This window comes from Falco cherrug, chromosome 20, assembly GCF_023634085.1.
Source record: "Falco cherrug isolate bFalChe1 chromosome 20, bFalChe1.pri, whole genome shotgun sequence".
Taxonomy (NCBI): Eukaryota; Metazoa; Chordata; class Aves; order Falconiformes; family Falconidae; genus Falco; species Falco cherrug.
The window spans coordinates 5,654,931-5,675,163 of record NC_073716.1 but is presented as its reverse complement, the minus strand read 5'-3'; the positions used below and the strand labels follow the sequence as shown (position 1 = coordinate 5,675,163).

At 51.0% G+C, this 20,233-nt stretch overlaps 2 protein-coding genes and 1 long non-coding RNA gene across 3 annotated transcripts in view; 2 read left to right on the top strand and 1 right to left on the bottom strand.

Annotated features, from left to right (window-relative positions):
• Positions 1-917, top strand: part of LOC129734411 (uncharacterized) — a 2,413-nt gene extending 1,496 nt beyond the window's left edge. The window contains exon 2 of the long non-coding RNA XR_008730028.1: positions 245-917. This is a non-coding gene — a long non-coding RNA (uncharacterized LOC129734411). The remainder of the gene's footprint in view (positions 1-244) is intronic.
• Positions 1-20,233, top strand: part of LOC106631241 (T cell receptor alpha chain MC.7.G5-like) — a 27,884-nt gene extending 7,651 nt beyond the window's left edge. The window contains exons 4-8 of the mRNA XM_055697734.1: positions 15,471-15,515; positions 17,538-17,801; positions 18,429-18,491; positions 18,834-18,950; positions 19,571-20,233. Coding sequence (XP_055553709.1) covers positions 15,471-15,515; positions 17,538-17,801; positions 18,429-18,491; positions 18,834-18,949 — 488 coding nt within the window. The 3' untranslated portion in view covers position 18,950; positions 19,571-20,233. The remainder of the gene's footprint in view (positions 1-15,470; positions 15,516-17,537; positions 17,802-18,428; positions 18,492-18,833; positions 18,951-19,570) is intronic.
• LOC129734410 (feather keratin Cos1-1/Cos1-3/Cos2-1-like) lies at positions 2,426-4,896 on the bottom strand. The gene has a single exon (XM_055697732.1). The coding sequence runs from the start codon at positions 2,845-2,847 to the stop codon at positions 2,542-2,544; it is 306 nt and encodes a 101-aa protein (XP_055553707.1). The 5' UTR covers positions 2,848-4,896; the 3' UTR covers positions 2,426-2,541.

Here is a 20,233-nt window from a genome sequence, read left to right as displayed (position 1 = left end):
CTGTGAATGTACATGCATTCTTTTTATTTTTTGCCCGGTTTTAATTGATGGGCTGGCTTTTTTTTCTTCTGGTGTTCTGCCTGCAGGTGCGGGTGGTGTAATTGCCTGTAGCAAGCGGGAGCTGCAGCCTCGGCTGTTCGCCATGAGCTGCCTGGCTCTGTCCTGCAGCCAAGCTGCCCAGGCGCAAAAGAGTTTTTGCATGTAATAATGCAAGGGTAATGACAGCGTATTGGTTTCACCTCAGGTTTTGGTAGTGGAGGGGCTGCAGGGATGGCTTTTGTGATAAGATGCCAGGGGCTGCCCCCACGTCAGACAAAGCCTGCAGCAGTCAGCTCCAAGATGGTCCTGCTGCTGGCCAAAGCTTGTCACCCTGCAAACCATGGAGGACCTCATGCTGCAGCAGATGGAGAAACCTTGATGGAAGCTGCAGCCTGTGGAGATGCCAAGAGGGAGCAGATTCCTGACAGAAACTGTGGGCCATGGAGAGGAGCCCATGAAGGAGAAGGTTTTGTAGCAGGACCTCTGGTGCCAGGGGGGACCCACACTGGAACAGTCTGTTCTTGAAGGGCTACAGCCCATGGAAAGAAGCCATGCTAGAGCAGTTTATGAAGAATGGCAGCCCATGGGAAGGACCCATTTGGAGAAGGCTGTCGAGGACTGTCTCCCACGGAAGGGACCCTACCCTGGGGCAAGGGAAGAGCATGGGGATGAAGAAGTGGAAGAGATAAAGCATTTTGAACTGACTGCAAGCCCCATTCCCCATTGCCCTGCACTGTTTGGGGGAAAAATGTAGAAGATTTAGGAATAAAATTGAGCCTGAGAAGAAGGGAAGGGTGGGGTGAAGTAGTTTTAGTTTTGTTTTTCACTATCCTACTCTCTTACAGATCACTGGCAAAAAATAAATTTCCCAAAGTTGAGTCTCTTTTGCCCATGACAGTAATTGGTAAGCAACCTTCCTGTCCTTATCTTGACCCACGAGCTTTTCACCATATTTTTCTCCCCCTGTCCTGTTGATGGAGGAGCATTGATAGAACAGCTTGGTGGACACCTGGCTCTTGAACCTGCTCAGAGCAGCTTTCATATCCTCATTTCTTAGGGTGTAAATCAAGGGGCTGAGCAGGGGAGTAAGAACCATGTAAAGAACAGCCACTGCTCTGCCTGGTGACCCTTTCTAGTGGCCTCCCATGTCAGTGAAGACACATGGGGCACAGAACCAGGCCGCAGCAGTGCAATGGGAAGCACAGCTCAAGACAGCTCAGTGCCTGTCTTCTGCATGGGGGAGCTGCAGCATGATTTAAATCTCCATTGAAAAGGACAGCCAGCCTCTGGCAGCAGTGCCCTTAGTTTGAAGTGTAAAACCTGCATGGATCCTTTGTCCCTTTCCTACCTTTCCAAGATCAGCTTTGTTGGGCAGGCAAACCAGGGGTCGTGCCAAGAGCCAGTAGCAGTGGTCTGGCAGTGCTTTGGCAAAAGGGCTTACTCAAAAGGCCATCACTGTCTCTTCTACAAGGCAATTGCAGATGGATGGGATCATCATTGCAAAAGACCTGAGGTACCTTCGGCTTATTACAAGGTTCAGTACAGCAGGGTTAGGAAGTCCAATCGTGCTGCTGTTGATGATGGTTATTAACAGTATGACTAGAGAAAAAGGGCTTCAGAGATGCATAGGAAATGCCCTTATAAACCAATTTCTGCCCATGCATGCTGGTCATGACCCTTAGGCTGGGTGTTGGAGCAGAGTGGGAGGTGAAGCAGCAGCTATGGGCCATCCCAAGGGCTATTCCCTGCTTTATGACTCTTGCCATTCGGCAAAGTAAATCATCTTCTGGTGCCCCACACCCACCCCATGCTACCCCAGAGCAGCTCCAGCTGTAGCAAGAGGAAAACCCTTCCTCAAGAGCTGAGGCTGCTGACCCCTCAGGGCCTCCTGCCTTCCTGGGCATTTGTGAGCAGAGACACAGCACGGCAAGGCCTGACGGTCACTGGCAGCACAGCAGCCAGGGATGACTTCCTCAGCTCCATGGGATGGTGCCCAAAAGAGGAGCCACTGCCAAGTGTCCCAACTTCCCAGTCCTTGTGAATGGAGAAGGGCCTCCTTGTGCCCTCACCCCCTTCCACCCCAGAGCAGCACCCTTTTCCTTTGGCAGCTTGGTGAGTGCCCACAGAAGGAAGGACGACATGGAGGCCACACCTCAATGCAGCAGAACTTTAATAAGTCAAAAGAGAGAAACCAGATCACTCCAAGCGGAGGACATAAGTCCTAGAGCACCAGGGGCACCCAAGAGTCTGTGCTTTTTGGCCATGGAGAAGTTCCTGCATGACGTCTGTCTGCCTGCCCAGAGAGGGAGAGGAGACAGATGGTTCCCACCAGGCTGGCCCAGGTGGGACCTTGTTGCCAAGGGGAACCGAAGCAAAAAAGGAAAAGGTAAAGAAAGGCAAAGCCATTCAACAATACTGCAAGCACATTGAAAATCTTGATCCTTTGCCCAGCACCATGTTCTGTGTTCTTCAAGGTGTCTCCATGGAGCTTTCCCAGCAGCTTTAGCATGGGGGACACCTTCTGCCACAGTAGCGGCTGGTGATGCAGGAGAGGTCAAAGCCCCCGGAGTTGATGGGCACTCCCTCACAGCTGAGGATGCTGCCAACGGCAGCGGAGGTGGAGGAGCCCACAACGGTGTTCTGCGGGAAGGAGCTGAGGATGGGGCCGGGCAGGGTCACCACCACAGCAGGGGGCTCGATGACGACGGTGGAGTTCTGGCACTGCCTGACACAGGGCTCGTTGCAGCTGTTGGCCAGCGGAGTCGGGCCGCAGGGCCGGCAGGGCATGCACTGGCTGTAGCAGGACATGTCTTGAGGGTGGAAGTGCAACTTGGAGGCAAGCAGTGAGGAAATAGAGCAAAACACTAAGTGAGAAGCAGCCTGGTTACCCTGTCACAGGGGAGACAAGGCTACTACTGAGTGGGGAGCTGGAGGCTCGGCCAGGAGACGCATGTAGTCTTCATCGCTCTATAACGAGCAGCCTGCCCCAGTGAGTCTCTCTCCCAATTTGTAAAGCAAAAGCTCCCTCGGCCACATCCCAGACTCTCTCTAAGCAGACCTTCCACCCGCTTCCCTCTGTCAAGACAAGAAGATCCAAACCACAGCACAGGACATAGCCAATATCAGCTAAGGTGTCCATCGAGCAGAGATCTTTGGCAGAGGAGGAGAAGGGGCTTCAGACTTACCTGGTTCCCGAGGAGAAGGAGGCAAGAGAAGTGGATGAGACAGCACGGGCTTGGGCTGCCTTTTATACCTGCCCTTCATTGCTGCAGGACCAGAGGCACCCTTTGCAGAGGTAACAATTTTCTGACAAGCTCATCTCAAATGCAAACCATCACAGCTAATGATATGGGTGGTGATCTGGTTTCGAACACTGCTGCCTTTTCATTTCCAGGTTTGTGCCATGCCCATGCCCCAATGAAGTCTTCTGAGCACTGGGATGAAAGGCCTCAGAATTTCTAGGGCAGGTTCCTTTGCATGATTCTACACTGGTGTGCATGAGCACGTGCATGTTTGCACATCCTTGTGTGTCACTCCTCATGAGGAAATTTGCCGGTCATAGCAGAAACAGTCTCCACTGCTCTGATCATGAGCTCCACAGAACAGCCAGAGCCAGAAGGACCCTGAGTGCAACTGAACAGCAACAGAACAAACCTGGCAAAGAACTCCCCATAGCACAGGCACTGAAATGCAACCTTTGGTATCTCAGTCCTCCTTTTTCTGCCCCTGCAAAGCTCATGCTCCACTGCTGCTGATTTCAGGCCCCAACAAGGATGGTTTGACACCAGTTGGGATTCTTAGTTTAATTCAGTGTGAAGGTATTTGGAGTGCCTCAGCGTAGCTGGAAGTCACCTCTCTCAGCAGTTCCTCACCAGCCTAAGACACAGCGCTTGGCCCAAGTACTAGAGTCCTAAAGAATGGAGTTTGCTTTATGAGCAGCTTGTTTGGGGCAAGGGGACATTGCTAGCTCATTGTCCAGCAAGACAACCCAGGTCATTCTCTGCAAAGCTCCTTTACAGCTGGGTGGGCCCCAGCACATACTGGTGCATGGAGTTGTACCTCCCCAGATGCAGGACTTCGCACTTTTGTCCAAAGGAGGAAGCATGGGTACCTTGTTACCCTCCCACAGGCACTGCACCAAACCAGGCCCTTCCCATTGTATCTCTCAAGTTGCTCCCATCAGTTGGGTAGTGTGTCACAGTCACCTGTACCATCACCTCCTTGCACTGAAATCGCTCCTTCTTCTGGTGCTGCTCACCGGTAGCAGTGAGCCTAGGTACCTTGTGGGCACTGCCCAGTCCTCCAAGAACAGCGGCTGCTTTGTCCAGGGGATGTTCACCACCTGGGGAGATTTCAGGTGAAGGTCTGAGATTTACAGGGCCAACCTCACCTGGTACCCTTGACGGACAGAGGAGTGCATTAGTGCAGAATTAGATGCACAGCAGATAAGGCTGCTCTCTCCATTGCATGCAAAGTACCCACCAAGGTGAGAAATGCAGCAAAAGCTGCAGATGTGTCAGGAGGCTGGAGAGACAGAAAGGTGCTGCCGAGGCGCAGCTGTTCCCAATGCCAGGGCTGCTCCTCGGCCCTTCTCCGGCTCCAAACACCAGGATTTTCCTCCCACTCCATCCCAGCCTCAGTCCCTTTCCTTCCCGGCTGCCAGCAGCGGATGGGGAGCCCCTGCCCTGCCCTTACGTCTGGCGCAGGTGTAGAGCTGCGCTGGGGACGGGGCCGCAGGTGCCCCCACCAGCCCACCCTGCCCTGCCACACGGGGCCAACGCATTGGCATGGGACTTCTGCCGCCTCCTCCAGGGATCTGTACGTTCACTCGTCGAAATGCCTTTCCTTCCCCCTCGCCAGTGCCTTTCCTTCCGCCTTGCTCCCCCCTCCCCCCTCGCCAGTGCCCTTTCCTCCCCCGCACCGCCCCCCTCCCGCCCGGAGACACACTGAGCAGCCGCCCCCAGCACCGCAGAGGCCGGACCAGGAGGAGGCCGGTGCCCTCGGCGGAGAGCAGCGCCCGGCTCCGCCCGAGCCCCCGGGGCCGCGCTGCCCCGGACCCCCAGCGGCGCGCAGCACCCGCAGCGGGCACGGGCGGCCCCGGGCACGGGCACGCGGGGCTGCGGCGGCGGGGCGGCGGGGCGGGGCGGCGGGGCGGGCCCGGAGCGGGGCGGGGCGGGGCGGGGCGGGGCGGGGCGCGGCGGGGCGGGGGGGCGGGCCCGGAGCTGGGTGGGGCGCGGTGGGGCGGGGCGCGGCCCCCCTCGGCTCCTCCGGAGCTGCCCGGGCCCGGCGCGGCTGGGCAGGATGGTGCCCGCGCTGGGGCCGTGGCTGCTGGCCTGGGCCTGGGCCTGGGCCGCGGGGCGGGCAGGTGAGGGCCGGGCAGGGAGGGCAGCGAGCCCGGGGCTGGGGCGGGAGGTGAGAGGGAGAGGAAAGAGGAGCCAGAGGGGAGAAGAGGTGGAGAGGGGAAAGAGGGAGAGGAGTGAGAGCGAGAGGGAGAGCAGGGAGAGGGGAGGTGGGGCAAGAGAGGGAAGAGAGGGGACAGAGGCAGAGGAGGAATAAGCAGCAGGAGAGGGAGAAGGAGAAGGGGAGGAAGAGGGAGAAGGAGAGGCAGAGCATGAAGAAGAAGGAGAGGCAGAGAAGGAGAAGAAGGAGAAGGAGGAGAAGAAGGAGGCTTTCAGGCTGGGGCCAGAGTGCAGGGAGCAGGCAGGCTCAGCCCGAGGAGGGCAGGGGGCCATTGCCCCGGGTGTGGGGCTTTGCCAGGGCAGGGGGCGGCTGTCACTGGGCCAGAGCAGGGGGGCACCAGGGAACGGCCCTGGGCCCTGGGCACCCCCTGCCCGGCTGCCCGCGCTCTCCATCCACAGGGGTCTGGGCACAGATAAGGCTGGTGGAGTCCGGTGGGGGGGTGCAACCCCCCGGGGGCTCAGTGCTGCTCTCCTGCCATGGATCTGGCTTCGAGTTCAAGGATTATGGAATTTTGTGGTACCGTCAGGCACCCGGTGGCCATCTCGAGTGGGTGTCCACTGTTGGGTTTGACTCATCAACCTGGTTCGGGGCAGCAGTGGAGGGTCGGGCCGTGGCATCCCGGGATGATTCCCGGTCCGAGTCATCTCTGTCCCTGCGTGCCCTGCGCCCCCAGGACTCTGCCCGCTACTACTGCTCGGTGGACACGGAGACAGGAAAACCAGCGCAGCTTTGACAAAAACCTGCTGGAGCCCGGCCCAGGGTGCAGAAGCTGTGGGGGATGATGGGGTGCTGGGGCAGCTCAGGGGTGTTCTCAGGGAGAGGGGAGACAGGGCAGGAGAGAGAAAGGGAGAAGGGAGAGGGAGAGGAGTGAGAATGAGAATGTGAGGGGCAGGAAAGAGAGGGAGAGGGAGAAGGAGAAGGAGAGGCAGAGAAGGAGAAGAAGGAGAAGGAGAAGAAGGAGTCTTTCGGGCTGGGGCCGGAGTGCAGGGAGCAGGCAGGCTCAGCCCGAGGAGGGCAGGGGGCCATTGCCCCGGGTGTGGGGCTTTGCCAGGGCAGGGGGCGGCTGTCACTGGGCCAGAGCAGGGGGGCACCAGGGAACGGCCCTGGGCACCCCCTGCCCGGCTGCCCGCGCTCTCCATCCACAGGGGTCTGGGCACAGATAAGGCTGGTGGAGTCCGGTGGGGGGGTGCAACCCCCCGGGGGCTCAGTGCTGCTCTCCTGCCGTGGATCTGGCTTCAAGTTCAAGGATTATCGAATTTTGTGGTACCGTCAGGCACCCGGTGGCCATCTCGAGTGGGTGTCCACTATCTGGCTTGGCTCATTAACCTGGTTCGGGACAGCAGTGGAGGGTCGGGCCGTGGCATCCCGGGATGATTCCCGGTCCGAGTCATCTCTGTCCCTGCGTGCCCTGCGCCCCCAGGACTCTGCCCGCTACTACTGCTCGGTGGACACGGAGACAGGAAAACCAGCGCAGCTTTGACAAAAACCTGCTGGAGCCCGGCCCAGGGTGCAGAAGCTGTGGGGGATGATGGGGTGCTGGGGCAGCTCAGGGGTGTTCTCAGGGAGAGGGGAGACAGGGCAGGAGAGAGAAAGGGAGAAGGGAGAGGGAGAGGAGTGAGAATGAGAATGTGAGGGGCAGGAAAGAGAGGGAGAAGGAGAAGGAGAAGGAGAGGCAGAGAAGGAGAAGAAGGAGAAGGAGAAGAAGGAGTCTTTCGGGCTGGGGCCGGAGTGCAGGGAGCAGGCAGGCTCAGCCCGAGGAGGGCAGGGGGCCATTGCCCCGGGTGTGGGGCTTTGCCAGGGCAGGGGGCGGCTGTCACTGGGCCAGAGCAGGGGGGCACCAGGGAACGGCCCTGGGCACCCCCTGCCCGGCTGCCCGCGCTCTCCATCCACAGGGGTCTGGGCACAGATAAGGCTGGTGGAGTCCGGTGGGGGGGTGCAACCCCCCGGGGGCTCAGTGCTGCTCTCCTGCCGTGGATCTGGCTTCGAGTTCAAGGATTATGGAATTTTGTGGTACCGTCAGGCAGCCGGTGGCCATCTCGAGTGGGTGTCCACTATCTGGCTTGGCTCATCAACCTGGTTCGGGACAGCAGTGGAGGGTCGGGCCGTGGCATCCCGGGACAATTCCCGGTCCGAGTCATCTCTGTCCCTGCGTGCCCTGCGCCCCCAGGACTCTGCCCGCTACTACTGCTCGGTGGACACGGAGACAGGAAAACCAGCGCAGCTTTGACAAAAACCTGCTGGAGCCCGGCCCAGGGTGCAGAAGCTGTGGGGGATGATGGGGTGCTGGGGCAGCTCAGGGGTGTTCACACGGAGAAGGGAGACAGGGCAGGAGAGAGAAAGGGAGAAGGGAGAGGGAGAGGAGTGAGAATGAGAATGTGAGGGGCAGGAAAGAGAGGGAGAAGGAGAAGAAGAAGGAGAGGCAGAGAAGGAGAAGAAGGAGAAGGAGAAGGAGAAGAAGGAGTCTTTCGGGCTGGGGCCGGAGTGCAGGGAGCAGGCAGGCTCAGCCCGAGGAGGGCAGGGGGCCATTGCCCCGGGTGTGGGGCTTTGCCAGGGCAGGGGGCGGCTGTCACTGGGCCAGAGCAGGGGGGCACCAGGGAACGGCCCTGGGCACCCCCTGCCCGGCTGCCCGCGCTCTCCATCCACAGGGGTCTGGGCACAGATAAGGCTGGTGGAGTCCGGTGGGGGGGTGCAACCCCCCGGGGGCTCAGTGCTGCTCTCCTGCCGTGGATCTGGCTTCAAGTTCAAGGATTATCGAATTTTGTGGTACCGTCAGGCACCCGGTGGCCATCTCGAGTGGGTGTCCACTGTTGCGTTTGACTCATCAACCTGGTTCGGGGCAGCAGTGGAGGGTCGGGCCGTGGCATCCCGGGACAATTCCCGGTCCGAGTCATCTCTGTCCCTGCGTGCCCTGCGCCCCCAGGACTCTGCCCGCTACTACTGCTCGGTGGACACGGAGACAGGAAAACCAGCGCAGCTTTGACAAAAACCTGCTGGAGCCCGGCCCAGGGTGCAGAAGCTGTGGGGGATGGGGTGCTGGGGCAGCTCAGGGGTGTTCACACGGAGAAGGGAGACAGGGCAGGAGAGAGAAAGGGAGAAGGGAGAGGGAGAGGAGTGAGAATGAGAATGTGAGGGGCAGGAAAGCAGCAGGAGAGGGAGAAGGAGAAGGAGAGGCAGAGAAGGAGAAGAAGGAGAAGGAGAAGGAGAAGAAGGAGGCTTTCAGGCTGGGGCCAGAGTGCAGGGAGCAGGCAGGCTCAGCCCGAGGAGGGCAGGGGGCCATTGCCCCGGGTGTGGGGCTTTGCCAGGGTAGGGGGCGGCTGTCACTGGGCCAGAGCAGGGGGGCACCAGGGAACAGCCCTGGGCCCTGGGCACCCCCTGCCCGGCTGCCTGCGCTCTCCATCCACAGGGGTCTGGGCACAGATAAGGCTGGTGGAGTCCGGCGGGGGGCTGCAACCCCCCGGGGGCTCAGTGCTGCTCTCCTGCCGTGGATCTGGCTTCACGTTCAAGGATTATGCAATTCGGTGGTACCGTCAGGCACCCGGTGGCCATCTCGAGTGGGTGTCCACTATCTGGCTTGGCTCATCAACCTGGTTCGGGGCAGCAGTGGAGGGTCGGGCCATGGCATCCTGGGATGATTCCCGGTCCGAGTCATCTCTGTCCCTGCGTGCCCTGCGCCCCCAGGACTCTGCCCGCTACTACTGCTCGGCAGACACGGAGACAGGAAAACCAGCGCAGCTTTGACAAAAACCTGCTGGAGCCCGGCCCAGGGTGCAGAAGCTGTGGGGGATGATGGGGTGCTGGGGCAGCTCAGGGGTGATCCCATGGGGAGGGAGGCCATCAGTGGTCCTGGCTTTTCAGCAGGAGCTGCTTTCTCTGCACCACCCCTTTCCTTCTCCTGAATCCCAAAAGCGGTGACTTATTTTGCAGAGCATGTTCAGTATATTCCTTGTCACTCAGCCAGCATGACCACTCTGCCTGCCTGCAACACCTCTCACCTTCCCTTGGTCCCCTCTGGGCTGCTCCTAGCGTGGATGGGCGTACTCTTTCCTAAACAAAGACCTGGCTGGATGGCCGGGCCCAAAGAGCGCTAGTAAATGGAGGTAGGTCCAGCTGGTGGCAGGCCATACACAAGTGGTGTTCCCCCAGCCCGAGTATTTGGGCCAGGTTTGTTTAATATCTTTATCAGTGATCTGGTGGAGATGGGGCTTCTTGACCTACTGGAAACACTCCTGGTGCCACCCAGGACACCATTAGCCACCTTCACGCTGGTGGGTTAACCTTTGGTGGCTGCCAGATGCCCATCAAGCTGCTCTATCATCCTCCTTCCACAATGGAATGGGGGGAGAAAAGCAGATGAAAAATTCACAAGTCAAAGTAAAGACAGGTAGATGGCTTCCAAATCACAGAGAAAAAGGCTTGGGGAAAAGGAATATGTTGCTAATCAAAAAAAAGAGTAGGAAGATGAGAAACAACAAAAACAAGAAATCATCCCCCATTCCTTCTTCACAGGGTGAACTTCACTCCTTTGTTCCCGATTCGTCTACCTCTTCCCCACTCCAAGCAGCACAGGGAGATGGGGAAGGGGGCTGGAGCCAGCTCGTAACTGTTCAGTGCTGCTCTCCTGCCATGTGTCTGGCTTCAAGTTCAAGAGTTGCACAATTTGGTGGTACCGTTGGGCACCATCTCAAGCGGGTGTCCGCTGGTCATTTGGTGCTACAGATTACAGAGCAGCAGTGGAGGGTTGGGCCACTTCCCAATCCAGGTCGTCTCTGTCCCTGCCTGCCCTGCGCCCCAGGGACTCTGCCCGCCACTTCTGTGTTGTTTCCAGGGGGCAGGAAACCTGTCTGAGCTCTACCATAGATCTCCTGCCAGGGTTCCAGCTCTGAGCCTACAGTGCTGCTCCCTGGGAGTTGTAGACAGCTTTCAAATGTTTGATGCTGAGAGAGATGCTGTAGTTGGTTCTGTCCCCTTCCGTTCTACCCTTTCTGCCAGACACCTTCCCACATCTCTCACCCACAGTGCCACTCACTCCGAAACCTCTTCACCTTTGGAAACAAGTTTTGCTTCTGTCAGTTCCCAGTAGGGCAGTACCCAACACAGTAGACTGCCTGTCAGGACAATGTCAGATGTCTTTCAAAAACTATAAACACAAAGCAAATGCTACGTTATCTCTTCTGTTAACCACCCTCCTTTGTTGTAGGTGTCAGCAGCTTAGGGACTTCCCCAGGCAGGTACTATAGATCTCTTTTTAAATCACTGCTTTTAGTTGTCCTCTCCATAGTGAAGGTTGTGACTTACTTTTTGGTCTTAAAAATCTAGTTTCCTAAGATCACCTTTAGTGTCTCCAGGGAATCCATGACCAGTAACATTTCTGTCATGGAAGAAAGGTTGAGTGGGATGGTTCTGTCCGCAGAAGAACATAAAGCCCACTGCATCCTTGAAGAGAAAAGTCACCTTCTTGACCGTCATGTCCCAGAAGCAGCTTCCCTTGCCAATAAAAGTCATGGACACAGTCTCCTACAAAGGTGTGATGCATTCAGGTGGACATGCTGGGAGCTAGGCTCAGAGTGAGCTGTTCTCAAAAAGAGGAAATGGTGTTAAAATACAAATGGAGGTTTTGAGGGGGGTCAAGAAGGATTATGCTGGAAGGGCCAGGTTAGTTTCTTCTGGAAAGAAGCAGGGTAGGCCTTTCAGCAAGGGCTGAAGGAATACCAAGAACCATGCATGCACACACCACCTGCTAGTTCCCCTCCAAAACCTATCTTCATCTGCCTAGGACAATTTTCTGGAGGAAAGTGGGACTCCCTTTCTTCTTGTTTCCTCTGAAGCAGAACTCGAGGACAGGTCTTCAGCATCACCTTGGAAAGCCTAAACACTCTCTCTAACACATCACTGGCAGCATTGGAGCACCTCCTGCGATTTTTTGAGGGGTTGCACCAGGACAGAAGAAGAAAAAACAAAGGCAGAACTCAACTTTTACACTGAACAAATCCAAGCGTGTGGCTTGCAGCAGGCTGTGAAGAGCAGGTGTGTTTCTGTGGCCACCCAAATGGAAAAAAGGCTGTTTAACTGCATCCAAGATCTTGTTGACAAGCACGGGGTGGTCTCACTGCTCTGGAAAGATTTGGCAGCAAGCAAAGGGTGTAGGAGGGGCACCTGTGTGTACCCAGGCCTGTTGCAGGAGGTATTTAGAGCTTTTTCCTTTGTCCTGCCAGCAGTTCAGGAGACTGAAAGTAGCATATTGGCCACTCAGCTTTCCTGGAAGAGTGGGGCAAGAAGGAGAAAACAACGTGACACACTAAAGGGAACAGCAGGTGAACGTGCCCATGTTAACAATGGAAAATATAGCAGCACTGGTGTCAAAAACAGTGATTAAAAATGAGAAATACACCTTTGTGCTTGGTAACAATAATGCAAATAAACGTACAGAGTAATACAGCATGGAACCACGCAGATTTGTGAACAGGATGAAATAATGCTATTTCCTTTTGTGTCTTAGAACTGGGTTTGGGTATTCCAAAACTGCCTCACTATTCCAGGCAACCTTTAATCAAAATCATTAAGGTAAGATAAAAATAAAATTAAAAGCTAACTTTACTCAACCATAACTAGGTGTTCCCTGCTTTCAAACTCAGCCAAAGGCACATATAAGTAAAAGTCCAAAGCATAGCCAAGCCAGTGGTCAAATAATCTGGTTCACAAGATTAAAGAAACTGAGGAAAAAAATGATGCGTATAATCAGGAAAAAGCTTCCAAGACCCTTATGAAAATAGCATTCAGACAAGACTTATTCAAAATCAAATACCTGAGTAAATAAGCAACTTTAGCACATCAAGGCAAACCAGAGTCCATTAAATCACTACCAGCTAAACCAGAAAAACTATCGAACGTTTCATAAACATGGACTGATTTTTTATTTGGCATTAAAACAGACCTTGAGAACATAAATACTTGAAGGTCCAGAAAAAGTTGTAGAATGAAACTAAATTGAAAATTAGTAAGACTGGGGCAGCTGGTCCCCAGATATTCTTTAAAATATTTCACCATAACTCTCTTGATGTTTCTTAAGAGAAACTGGTAATGGAGTCCTTTAAGTGAGAACAGCTGTAACAATTCAAAAGGAACAATATTGCTTTCTGACAAGTATGGATAATATTTTAGTGAGAGATTAATAGTATGCTATCTGCCAAAAAAAGCAATGCTGATGATAGTTTTAGTGTACTGCAGCCTCTCTGGAACAGTGTAGATTGCAGAAGTAGAACAGTATAGAGGAAGAGGAAAATAAAAACCAGCTCTTCAAAGGACATGAATGGGGACACATCACCGGCCACTGAAAAACGCCAGTGTTTTTTGTACAACTGTCTACCACTGTGGGAAATACGTACCACAGTAACTGAAAAAGACTGAGCCACTCCACACAAATTCTCTCACTCACTGACTTCTCCTGAAGATGGAAACGTGGTGCCCTACAGAGGCTCTTTTTCCTCAGACAACCATATGCACATACACAAATTTGATTCCCAGACTGACTCTGCAGGAAGACCTTTCTATGCAAGAACAGTTTTCTCAACATTCAAGGCCACATCTTGGATTTTGCAAGCACATCATTTTAGACATCTGAAAGTCAGCTCAGGTTCAGCCAGTGGGGATTAACTCACTGTATTTAGGTGTTTCCATTTAAGCTTAGCACTGTGTTCTATTTGTCTCAGAGCACAGAGGAGATAGATTTCGTCACAGTTTTTGGTAAGAACAAAGATCCTATAACTTCATATCCAAGTGTCTAGCAGCAGGTGCATAAAAAACAAGGAGACTAGAAAGAATACTTCCCACTAGTAATCTCCCAGCTAGTAGACATCAGAAGGACTTTGAATTACATATGGTTCCTTTGTATTTATAATTTATGAGTTTATTCAGGAGCCCCTCATTCATAATTTTGGCCTTCTGTCACCTTTGTTTGACTTACTGCTTTGTCAGGGTGAACCATTCTCAAGCTTGAAGGAGCTAATCTCTGAAAGTCAGGCAGCTTTCCTAGACCCTTTCTGTGTCCAGAACCATAACCCATGGGATTCTTCCAAGAAGATCCCTGAGAGCCCAAATTTGCAGTCGTGTTTTGTGCATTGCTCCCTGTTCTCTGGATCCTGAGCTCAAACACTGCATGATCGCTGCAGCCAAGGCTGTCCCTCACCTTCACATCTACCACCAATTCTTCTTCGTTTGCAAGTAGGAGGTCCACCTCATCAGTCACTTGTGCAAGAAGTTTTCATCAGTCCACTCCAGAAAACTACTGGACTGATTGTGCCCTGCTGTGCTGTCCCGCAACAGACACTCGGCATGGTTCAGGTAGCCAACGAGGACCAGGACCAGTGAACATGAAGCTTCTTCAAGGTGTCTGAAGAAGTTTCTTCCTGGTCCAGTGATCTGTAGTAGCCACCCACCGCAGTGTCACCCACGCTGATCTGCCCTCTGATCCTGACCCATTCGCTATCAGCTGGCTCATTGTACACCACAAAACGTGCGTTTCAGCTGCTCCCTCACAGAGAGGGTGATTCCTTCTCCTCCCCTTCCCCACCTGTATTCCCTACTCAGCCTGGCTCCATCCACTGCAGCACTTCTGTAAGCTATCCCGCTGCACCTCCTGCTCCCACAGCTCTGCAGCCAGGCCACCGAGGAAGATCTGGGCCGTGCTGGAGAGGAACCCAGGCAATGCGTGCTAACTTGCACTACACCGTGCATTTCAGCCATGCGAGCTCCCCCACCACTTCTCCGTATTGCCAATGAGATCATCTTCTTCTTTGTGCCAGAAGTCACGAGCTCCCAGCCTTTATCATCAGGGGAAGCTCCATTCCCCATCCTGATGGGCACAGACTCAACATGCCTCTCCCATGTTAGAAAAGGGAGGAGTGGGCTCTTAAAGCTGCAGAGTCTCTGAGATTGAGTCCATCTCTTGCCATCAAGGTCTAGATAGCGCTAATGATGCGGAAGCTGATCATCATGAAGGATTTGATCAATCTGCAGCAACTCCTTTGCTCGTTAGTAGCCACTTCCATGAGTACAGTGCCTCTACCTAACAAAGACCAATCACTTTGCCTGCTTACTCATCTTACTTAAAAAGGCACAAAGACTTTCTAAGGCACCAAATAACCCCCAAACACCAATTCTAAGAGCCCAGGTGAGGCACATTCCTCATGCTCCTGAGCACTGAAACCAAATTCAAGGTGAAAAAGCAGGCAGCTTCCTGCAGCCCAGAAGAATTTTCATAAATACTTTGAGATAGCACTAAAATTACTGATATTTTTTTTTCCTGCTTTCTATTCAGCTTAACTCCATAAGACTTTTCAGAGTTGTTGTGTAATTCCCAAGTTTTCACTTATAATTCAACCTTTCTGGTATTATTTTAGACCCTTCTTTGAAAGCCATACCATGTTTCTTCATGTGGTATGTTGGCTCAAAAACCACTCGAGAAGTCATGTGACTGCCTGTATAATCCAAAATTCTTTGTAGTGAAAAAGAAGGAAGAGACAGTTTTTATAAGGAAATATATCACCGTGTTCGGGGTGGGGTAGCACAATGATGTAAACAACACAGGGCCCTGTACAAAAACCTAAAGAAGGAAAAAAGGCAATGTATTTTGGGGAAGAAAGGAGATGGGTGACTGAAATGACTAAGGAGACAAATACAACATTCATTTCGTGTTTCTTATTTATCCTGGAAATACATTGCTCACAGGGTTTCTAAAAGATGGGACAACTTGGAAAGTCTGTATGCAATCAAGTTATTTGCAATCACTGAACTATTCAATTATTGGTTTTCCCTTTCCAGTTTTGGAAGAGAATCTGGCTCTGGATACCCTCATGGAGTTGCACATGTTGATAATTAGGACAAATATCTGGCTTTTCATCTCCTGTTTTTACAACACTTCTGAAAACCATGAGGAAAGTTATTTATTGGAGTAGGTATTAGCAGTGTGTGAACAGACAAGCTCGTATTTGGAAGTGGCACCACTCTCACAGTTGAACAAAGTAAGTACCATTGTTTTCTTTCTAAAAATTATGTTCAAATTAGGGGAGGGGTGGAGGGCAAAGGAATCTAATGGTTTGGGTTCACTGTAAGAATTTTCTGCTGCTGTAATCCCTAGAGTGCACTCCCTTTGGCCAGGTTTTCAAGCTGAATCCTCAGCTTGTATCTGCTTAAGAAAGCTTTACAGGAACAACCGGGCTAACTCTGTGTATCACCATTACCCCATGATCCCCAAACACCCAGGGTGCACTATTTAAGTTTAACACGTTATAATATAATGTAGTGCTCTGGCCCCAATTTACAGTGAAGTATCCTGTCCTCCAGTGGATGTCCACTGCCTCGTTTGGAGCAGGAACGCACAGCTCAGTGACCAGCTGCCAGTGAAGTGTTTTGAGACAGATCTTTAGCTCACTGGTGTGAGAAGTTAGGTTTTGACACTGGCACTACACTCATAGTGTCACCGGTAAGTAATTCCACTGGCATGGAGACAGAGGAAGAAGAAGGTTAAATATCCTTGGGCTTAAATTTTTACAACTGCTTCATCTCCAAGACCACTTAGAATGAATGGAAGTTGGCTACCAAGTTGCCCAGACTTTGAAAATGCAGATGTGGTGAGCAGGGATCATAAAAAGCCTTAGTTCTTCCTATCTTTATTTGGAATTTCACGATGTAGAAAAAGGGTGGATGTCACCCCGAGCTTCCCTGTGAGAGTGTGCGTGTTGGGGCAGCAGGGGAGTTTGTTAGATTGATGTTTGTTCTACTAAACATCCAGGTGCATAACTTAAGACTTGTTACGATGCTTTCAGAGGTCTGCATGTCTTTAAAGTGGTGCAAAAATGTCCTATGTAATTTTACATAGCTAAAATATCCTGCTCTCATTCCAGAAGGGCAAGGGGCTCCCTTAGGTGCTGCCTAATAGCTGTCCAGGTCTGTAGGATATCTTTCATGTGAATAAATATCTATTTTGGAACAATTTAAGTCCACTTCCAATTCCAAAGGGACACAGGAATACAAAGTTATCATTCTGAAGAAAGATCTATTCTTTCCAACCAGCAAGTCCTGCTGTAAGTGTAGGACCAGAAGAAACTGCTGGATTCCATTATTTTAACACCAGTCTACATTGGTTTAAAGATTATATTTGTAAAAAAAAAAATAATAATACAAAAAATAGGTAAAATAACCCATAGAGAACAGTAGAATTTGGCAAGAAAAAACAACCAACAAAACACAGTCTAAGAGCTGGCAGGTGGAAGACTGAGGAATGGTATTGCCATTTTAGACGTTTACAGGAACGCTGATATGATACTCATTTCTCACATAAAGGGTCTTATACATCTTTTTCAAAAAGCTTAGTGTGTTGGTTCTTCTGCTGACAGGAACATACTTGTTTTTCATCAGCTGAAAGTAGCATGTGGCTGGTTGAGTCAACAGGTATTCTTGGTTTAAGGACACTTTTACAGTACATTACTCCAATTTCTAAAACATCTTCACTGAGTTACCCGCAACTTGGGTTAGGGAACAATTCATTTCACAAAAGAAAGGTATTAGCCTTGTCTTCTCCTGTACCTGAATGCTTTAAATTATTCTTTCTCTGGTTTTCCTGCCTAGGTATGCTCTCTGACAAAATTCTGTGAAACTTCAGCTGAGTGAAGTTTCCATGCTGTTCAATGATTTCTCTTTTCTAGCTAAGGATAGGATGACATTTTCAAAGCTGCACAAAGACTTTAAGATTATGTTTGACAGTAAGAGATAATATAATTCACATATAGGCACAAGCTTTGGCATCAGGAAGCTTAGAATCCTGTGGAATTAAAGCTCCTACAAAAAAACCTACTCTCTTACACTCTTTCTGTCTTTGATGTGATCTTTTGGAAGCAGCAGCAAGAAATAATGACGAAAAAGGGAGTTAGTCATTGATAATGCTAGGAATTAGCCACAGCTGGAGTCTATATGAACTTTAGGTGACTTAGCACTCAGACAAGCTTGCAATAACATTAAACCATGCCCAATGTCCCTTTTTACAGACAATCGAGAACCTTCTGTCCCACAAGTCATCATGTTGAAATCAAAGAAACTAGAAGATAGCACTGGGAAAGCAGCTTGTTTGGCAAGGAATTTCTCTCCAAAGAACATCAGCTTGGAAATGTCCCCTAATGAGGTTGTATATGAACAGAGTACATCCATCTTGACATCAGAAGGGTTGTACGATGCCATTAAGGTGGTCAGCATGGCAAATGGCACAGAGGTGACCTGCACGGCCAAATTCTACGGCAGAACTATTACACCAGGTACAATTTTGTGGTACAGCTGCAACTGGTTTCTGGAGGCGGTGTCTCCTAGCACTTGCTTTTCTCCTGCTAGAAAGCATTGCCCTGGGTAGCAAGCAGAAATGGGAAAGACATGTGGTACTTAAGCAGGCAGAGCTGTAAGACATTTAAAAGCATCTGAGATAAACGGTCTTAACTGTGTAACAACTTGGAGTTAGTTGGGGTTTTTTTGGGGGGAAGACACAATCTTTTTTTTTAAATGTACATTTACTTATGACTAAATACTTCACCACATAGCAGCAAACCTGCTAGAGCACAACTGAAATAGCCTTTCTAAAAAGTTAAAGTGGTAGTGTGTTTGTGAGTGGTGGTTTTTTTCCCAAACCACTTTTTGTAATTTGGGGGCTTTTTTGTCATCATGAAGCTCATTCAAATAGTAAAAACAAAACAGGTCAGGAATTCTTTTGCTTCCTGCAGTTCCGTGGAGGAATTTTCTTCTCTAATTAATGTTAGAAGTAGTGACTGGTCACCTAAGCCTCAGACTGTACTGCCCACATGTTCCTACAGGAAGGGTCATATAAACATTTTGTTTAATCCCTTTTGAAGTTTGGGTATAGTTTATAATGCCTTTTCTTTATCATGCTACAGAAAAGGAGGCTGACGAACCAGGAACAGGGAAGGTTTGCAACACCGCAGACACCTTGGCTCCAGGTTAGTTACCCAAACAGGCTGTGAAGTTACAGTGCTGTGCTGGGGATAAATGCATGGAAATGTGTTTTCTCGGGGGCAGAGGGATCAGCATACAATGTATTCATCAAACACAACCTGCTTTTTCAAGGCAGCTAGTTTAGCAACAGGCGAGCCACAGAAAGCAAAATCCAGTCTAGACAGAATCCTCCCCCCTGTCGCTGCCGTGTGTCTCTACCACCTTTTCCTTCCCTGCTGTTTCTTCACCTGAAACTATCACCTGTGGGGGTTTTCCACTTTCTGCCAGTACCACAACATCCAAATCTAGAGCATGATCTCACCCGTCTTTTCTCTGTCACTGAGCAGATACCAAAGTGGAGAAAGCCAACACGCTGTCTGTGGCTGTGCTGGGTTTGAGAGTCCTGTTGGCAAAAAGCATCGCCCTCAATACGCTCATGACTATCAAGCTGTTTCTTTTCTGAGGTAAGGAAGCATGTAGCTTGATCTGTAGAAATACTGGAAGCACACATCAGGAATGACTACCTGCCTTTGTGTTCTTCTCTAACCCCACAAGCAATGATACCCACCTGCCTGTCTCCTTTAGATACCTCCTGTAGGTTTCTGGGGGAAAAAACAACGATGATGTCCAAAAAAACCAAACCCCAACATAAAACAACTAAAAAACCTCCCACCCTCTCTTCCAAACCACAGAGAAAACAGCCCCTTTCTCCATCAAAAGCTCAGTTCTTGGCAGCTGTTCCCCACATTTTCTTGGCAGCAAACCTGCTTTAAGCAGCTTGGCTATCACCAGGAGTGCCGAAGAGGTCTCTCATTGACTTCTGCAAGTGGCAGAGCACAAAGGCTGGAGAAAAATTAAGACAAATAAGGGTTCAAAAGCAAGGCTTCTGAAACACAAACATGTGAAGTGGTGGGAGGAAAGAGAGGAGCGGAGAGGATTTTTAAATTAAGGTATCCAAAGAGGCACAAAAGATAGTCCAGCCTAAATTTTTTGACTCTACCTGTCTTGATCTGACAGCTCTCAGACAGTGGCATGTAGACCCCACTGCATTAAATGTAGTTTAAAACACACTTTGCTCTTCCAGACAGGGGGAAGCCAGGCAACAGCAATGTGCAGAACAGCAGGAGAGAGCGTGTAGCAGCGGCACAACAGGTTGCACAGCCAACGTCAAATCCGCTGGCAACAACCACGGAACACAACAGGGCACCTTCCCCTTGAGCCATTTCAGACTGCTGAATCCTGCATAGCGAGTTCATTTAGTTTTAAGAGTTGTAACTGCTTCTGCTGCTTCTTTTTCTCTGTGAACTGAGGAGGGTGTATTCTTCCTCATCCCCCTGCTGAGCAGAAATTGATTTCCCCACTCTCCCAGCCTTTGCATGGAATTACCCAGCCTGCTTCTATAGTTTTGAAAAATCCAATCCTCACTGTAGATACACAACCCTCTTAAAACACCTTTTGCAGGCATGTTGCATTACTGTCTGTAGCACTGATGTATTACTGCTGAGGGAATTAAGGCACAGTACGTGCTATTTATAGCTTTAATGGTTTTTAGATAGCTTTAATGACAGCAAGTTTCTAGTGTAGATGAGAAGACCTGTGTTGGATCTGAAGTGATTAAATTCAACCAGATAAAGTTCAACCATAGAAGCATTTCTTTATTAAACCTACATTTCTTCTGCAAAGTGTATGGCACATGCATTTTAGGTTACTGTAGTAGTAACCAAAATAAAGTTTTACTAAGCCAAAA